At 35.5% G+C, this 6,812-nt stretch overlaps 1 protein-coding gene across 1 annotated transcript; it reads right to left on the bottom strand.

Moving 5' to 3' along the window:
• Positions 1-449: 449 nt before the first annotated feature.
• On the bottom strand, positions 450-6,409 carry LOC138310059 (uncharacterized). The gene is made up of 4 exons (XM_069251205.1): positions 6,344-6,409; positions 2,609-2,699; positions 1,799-2,168; positions 450-1,568 (listed from the first exon to the last, which is right to left on the bottom strand). Exons 1-4 carry the CDS (start codon positions 6,407-6,409, stop codon positions 452-454), a joined length of 1,644 nt encoding a protein of 547 aa, XP_069107306.1. The 3' UTR covers positions 450-451.
• Between the last annotated feature and the right edge of the window lie 403 nt (positions 6,410-6,812).

The following is a 6,812-nucleotide window of genomic DNA, read 5'->3' as shown; positions in this document are numbered from 1 at the left end:
ACTGTTATACGATTAGTGAATCCGTCGGTCATTGGATGAAATCGTGGAACAGCTGGCGGGCTTTAGTTTGGAGGATAATGCTGTAAAGTTGAGAGAGTGAATAAAATATAGTTCCACTATAACTTTATTGTTTTTATTCCATTTTAACAATATTTCTTAAACTTTCTATTTTCTGATATTTTATGTAAAATTTTGAACATTTGAAAATATAATAAGAACAGGCTGAATCGAATGCGCATTCACCCTTCATGCGGACAGTGTTTAATTAAAATTATATAATTAATAAATCAAATTAAAACCAAATACGCATCCTGACAATATGGCTTGCATCTGTTCATCATTAGTATGGTAAATAGGTATCATAAACAAATAGTTTGTTTAGTTAATATTGTTCTTAAGAAACTTTCAAGTTCTAATTTTTTTTATGTTATTGTTCTTGTTTTTTATTCCCTTAAATCACAAACCATGAACTAGTTACCCTGAGGGTATTGGTAGAAATCTCTCTATTGTCCTTAACATCCCACAGCGATGACGTCAGTCTTCCTTCTGTTGTTACCAGGATTAAATTCCAGTGAGGTTCAGGAGCAAACATTCTGTCGGATGAATCTGGTTTCTGGACGTGTCCAATATACCGAACAAATTGTGCAGATATCTCCGATCCAAAATGCTCGACATTGTCGGCAGTAAAGGCGATCAATGTGTTGTTTGAGAATGTTACAACTAAACGTAACATGCCGCCCAATTTCAGTGACCTACTCAAAACTTCTTTAGATCCAGAAGTAACGGCCCCTGACTCTGATATCGTTAACAGTTTCCTCCACTGACGGGTATCGGCATACCACTGTGCACTGACTGTACTTTTTTCAGGATTGTTTTTGTTATTGTATGATTCGAGATATAGTCTAATAATGTGTCGAAATCCCGCTGTTGATATCATCTGCCAATACCAGTAGGGGCTGCTTTGAAAATAAGCCATTTGGTCGACTGATATTTGAGTAAGAAGCTGGGCGTTGATATGTCCGTCTGTCTCAACAATAACACTGTCTGGTTCTCCAGCTACATTACCATTCAGAACGACACGAACTCTTCTACCGGCGATGATACTAGCTCGTAGTCTGTGTAAAACTCCGTCAAGAGAAACTCCCTCTTGGTTGTGGGAATAGACCATTGACCAACATGTGTCTGCAAACCAGTCTATATCTTTTTCAAATTTTAAGTTGTACTTTATATTCCCGCCAATATACCAACCTAGCCTGTTAATATTGCCATCAGATCTGTCAATTTCATAGGACCATAAAGGTTTATCTCTTATGAACCTACGGATAAATTTACCGCCAGAGGACAATACTTCAGATCCAATGCGTCTTAGAAATTGGGCGCTGATCAACGGTCCATCTTTGAGAACAATTTGATCTAAAAGCGACGCCGTCCACCCATTTCCTGTAACGTAACTGGTTTCGTAGCCCTGTCGGATCGCTGAGTCGAGTTTAGATAAAGATCCGCAGGATCTCTGTCCACCGTTGTCATGACAATAAACCGGATAGTTATCGCGATGGCGGCAGGATTTCCTTGAATGAAAAATTACGTCCTTTATAACCTTATGGTACACATAGTAATTAATTATTCCCCTAATTTTAAAATATCTCAAATCAAACCATGGATGAAAAAGGACTAAACGTGATACACAATCAAAAATATCCACAATATATAATGATAATTATGGAACTCGTTAATTATGTTTTTAATGATATTGAACTCAAAATGAAAACAGAATTATAAACTATTTTAAAGTAGTTACCTCACGAACCATTTTATTCCAATGACACCAAATGTATCCGGATTGCTTGGACGGGAAGATCCAAACAGATAGTGCAGGCTTTTGTGATAATCCCCTGATGTACAGAACATATAAAACACACGTGTTGCTTCCGCTGAGAATGTGTTCCATGTTTCCTTGGCTACCTGGATCGACGACTGTGAACATGTTGAGTTTTTATCCAAAACAAATTCAGTGACATCAGTACGGAATGTCTGATTCCAGGAGGGTACATACACTCGGACGGACGAAGCTGATTGGAAGGCGGATATCAGGTCACCCTCCCGTCCGGAAACTACGTCCCCATCATCATCTGTCTCATAGACTAGTCTCCACTCATTCAGAAGGTCTCCTGTAAATGAATGTCACATTGTGAACGATTTTTATATTTCGTTTATTTTTTCTTTCTTACAACGGCATTCCATTCTCATCCTCTCCTAATTCGGTCCATATGGTGTTATATCACCCTGGTAGAATATAATATAATGCCACAAGCTACGCCTTCGATCTGTATATCATTTCAACAAATTTCATTGTCATATGTATATGGCGATACAGTGAATTGAATAACAGGCTATGCTTAGATATCGTTTTTAATAAACACTTATCGGTCATTATTGAATTCCAGCATGGTGGTATAACAACGTGACGTGTTGACCTCAATAAAAGTCCATAATTGATAAACAAATTCCATCACGATCGCTGACGTCAGTCATTCAAATATTTGTCAAACATTTATTTTATACACCCGTCAATAACCAAACATAAAACATACTTCTCTGATTTACGTACCTGAGTGATCACAGTATACCGATGTTGTATCAGTAACAGCGCATTTGTTAAACCCAGAACAATGACTTCTACTGCAAGGTGAAATCATTTCCTGGAATAGAACATATCACGAATAATATGACAGTGATAATCAATGTAAGTATTTGTTGGATACAAATTATTAAATAAGGTCTGGTCGATGCTTCATCTGACGATACATAAGAATGAGTTTGGTTTATTTTGTTTTTATCTTATTAATACAATAACGAATCATTCAGTGATATTAATTTGGAATTGATCGGGACGCAATTTCAGTGACCTCTAGCCACTTACGAATGGTGACCGCTTAATTGAGTTCAGTATAGTGTTTTTCCATCGTGAGGATCATTGACTGACCGCTAAAGGCAGGTGACCGCGACCGTTTATACAAGGTAGTCATTAAAGACAATACACCACTGACGAATGGTAATGTTTATATATTAAAAACGTGATTTTTGTTCAGTAACAAAAGATACTTACATGACACTATAACCATCATTAACAAGTTTGCGCTTCTTATTTCATTTCAAAGCAAAAAGTAATTATAATGGTTAATTGCATTCCGAAAACAGTCCATGGTAGACCGAATCATATGTCTCTTAAAATGAGCTCATTTTTGTTGTCGTTTATCAATACGCCCATTTTAGAGACAGAACAGACTCTTTCATGAATGAGGTAGAAATACAGCCATCCTGGTCGTGGTGAGCCTTCACATTTGTTTTGTATGTTTCGCTTACATTTTGGATTTATTTCATTATGAAATTAAAAAATACACTCAACTAACCTTGTCTCAGGTTGTAATTCGCTATTTCAATCATCCTATCACTCTTTTCGCTTCGCCTCGATTTCCAACTCGATATTTCAATATTGAAATGGATAAAATATAGCTAATTACAACCTGAGACAGGAATAGTTGAGTGCATTTTTTAAACTGTTAACACGTTGAATGATTCATAGGCATTAGCAGTGGAGGTTGCTGTGTAAAACTATTAACACAATAATTTACTAATGACAATCCAGATGAAGATGAAATATATAACAGTAATATCTAATGATGAGAATTCTCCAACTGAATATAAAATTTAATTCGGTCCATATGGTATTATTTAACCCTGGTAGAATATAATATAATGCCAAAAGCTACGCCTTCGATCTCTATATCATTTCAACAAATTTCATTACCATATGTATATGGCGATACAGTGAATTGAATAACACGCAATGCTAATTAGATACCGTTTCTAATAAACACTTATCAGTCATTATTGAATTCCAGCAGGGTGGTATAACGACGTGTGGACCTCAATAAAAGTCCATAATTGATAAATAGATTCCATCACGACCGCTGACGTCAGTCATTCAAATATTTGTCAAACATTTATTTTATACACACGTCAATAACCAAACATAAAGCATACTTATCAATAAAATATCTAGAGGCGGAGATTATTGTTTGTGATATACTGGTGAGGATTATGTATGTTTTATGTCATCATACCCCACGTTATTCGGCATAAACAAATAAATTAACAAACTGAATATAAAATTTATAACGCTGTTATGATGATATCTTGGCAGAGGTTATTCAAGTAATCAATTTTTTTCTAATAACAACATATCTGTATCACTACATCGAGGTGTCATTACTTAAATGTCTTAAGAATGTAAGCCGGGAAAATGGTGAACGGAAAGAATCAAACGTTACTTTCCAAAATAATTCACAGTGGTCGGAAAGGGTTTTATCAAAATGCGAAACATAGAAGATGCAGTAAGATTATTAAGTGGCGTTATTAGATATAAATTTAATAAAAATGGGACAATTATTTTCTAAAACCAACAGAAGGCGTTCGATAGGGTCGAATGGGAATGGTTAGAAACATGATTTGAAGAAATGGGTCTAAAATGATTAAATGGAATCAAAGGACTTATAAATGTTCAAAAAAAATTCTTACTATATATATATTCAACAAATATAACAAACATCTTTCTAAATTTAGCCAGGTCGCCCCAACCTTATACATTTTGCTTGTTCAAATTATAAATAACAAATTGAATTAAAACTAAAGATGTTCGCAAAATCTCTTTTTTTCAAAACTACATATAAAGTCATGGTTTTTAATCAGTGACGTGATATAGGGACGGTTGTAATTTCAGGATAAAATAATAAGATATTCATAAATTAATACCTCAGTTAATCTGGTGACGGGGACCATGACAAAAGTTGAGTCAACCTCATGGAAACTGGAGTCTGTCATATCCACATCAAACAGTCTACACTGTAGAGACCTTCGCTGGTAGCTGAGGACAGTACAACCTGGATGTGATAAGCAGTGTCTGCCACATTTTGGCAGTGAAATACCATACAACACTTCAAGAGAAGTGGCACAACATATTGTCTTTCCGGAAACAAACTGATGAAAGTCAGATATTACTGCAGAATCATTAAGCATTGTTCCATACACTGTTTTTGTTAGAGCTAAGTAGATACTTAAAATGACAACCTTCCGAGAATTCATTTTAAATCGACAAGTTTGTGAACAAAGAAACACCGCCTTACTTCAAATATGTGTCTTCGAATAATACTGAGTATATGATTTTGCTATGCGACTGGATCTGTCATTGCTAGAATATGTATACGGAAACATAAATTAAACCATTGAGAAATTTGTTCCGTCTAACTTATCGCCTTGCAAAGATGTGTTTCCGAATAACAATGAATTTATTATTTTACCAAGCGACCGGAACAACTATTGCTACAGATATGGAAATATGAATTCAACCAATCAATGAGAAGTTTGGAACATCCCATATACCTCATAAATATTTCATGCGTCTATGTCTTTTTAGCACTGACTGTCACTTTTCTCAGATAAATATCAAATATCATATATATATACCTACCGACTTATCAATTATGATATCAATATTTCAGGAATAGGATTGGTAAAAGTTTACACATGGATAAACGAAATCAATGATAGAGGAGAACAGGAATCATTTTCTATCGTAAATGAAATAACTTATGAAAGCGGAACTACTGCGTATTTTCATTTTTCATAATTCTTTCGTACATTTAAGGTTGAATGCCTAAATATGTATCATTTCTATTGGCTTCAAAGGGAATCAGTAATCATTATATAGCTATGATATAGGTACATTTGAACGTAAGCCAACTGATCAAAAATGTCTTTTCATCATGGCTAACTTTAGTTATTATTATTGTAGTTGTGTATTTTGCAAGTTTTGATGAGATATACGACAAAAGTACGTAGCAGCAGGTCCCGAACATACATGCGTCATACATTTAAGAGAAAACGGCGTGAGATTCGCTCACAAAATAATGACGTCACAATGGATACCTACCCACAAGGGAACTAACTCTGTAACATGCAAAGACGGAATAACATGTAGTAGGGATACTTACAATAAGCGGTAAACGTATACACATACGTATACAGATACGAATTGAATGGAGAGCGGCCAGTATTCAAAACACATTCCCTATTTTTATGTTACGTCTATGTTAGTAATTTATCCTGCAACAGCCCCTCATACTGACGGAAAACTACTGCCGCATAACATGTGCTTTTATCCACCAATACGACCACGTGAATTTGATCCATATCTGACGGAACTTTTTCTAACTTGACCCAGACCTTTAACCTTCCGGTGAATGACACGTCATTCAATCCCGCTAATAAAGGACGTCATATTTACCGCAAGGACGTCATTTTTACGATATCGGAGATCTCGTTTGGCTGTGTCGTCTTTTTCTTGTCTCATAGCAAAGATATGTGCTGTAAAGTAATTCTTTAATGTTTTTGGGTATTTTAAAATTGTTTTAATGACATTACACACTGAATAGAACTACTGGTACTGTTTCCGAATGCGTTTATATATTTCCCACGAAAATGATAAAGGAAAGGCGTACACTCTCATTCAGTTTAGTGAATATTTTCCTCCGCATCAAAGAAACGTCTCGCTTCGAGCGAAACCAAGTAAATAACTGTTCATTTGCTTTCGTTTTGAATGACATAAAGGTTGCGGGATAAATAGAATACACTGTTAGTACGCTCGTATCTTACAATACAAGTTTTATTTTGGTGCTCGACACGGAAAGCCGAGATGACTTGCCAAAGCCTCGTGACCTCGGCTTTCCTAAGTCTCGTACCAAAATAAATCTTGT

This window comes from Argopecten irradians, chromosome 16 (genome assembly GCF_041381155.1).
Source record: "Argopecten irradians isolate NY chromosome 16, Ai_NY, whole genome shotgun sequence".
Lineage (NCBI taxonomy): Eukaryota > Metazoa > Mollusca > Bivalvia > Pectinida > Pectinidae > Argopecten > Argopecten irradians.
Note: the sequence above shows the minus strand (reverse complement) of the source record. Positions and strands in the feature narration are given on the sequence as shown.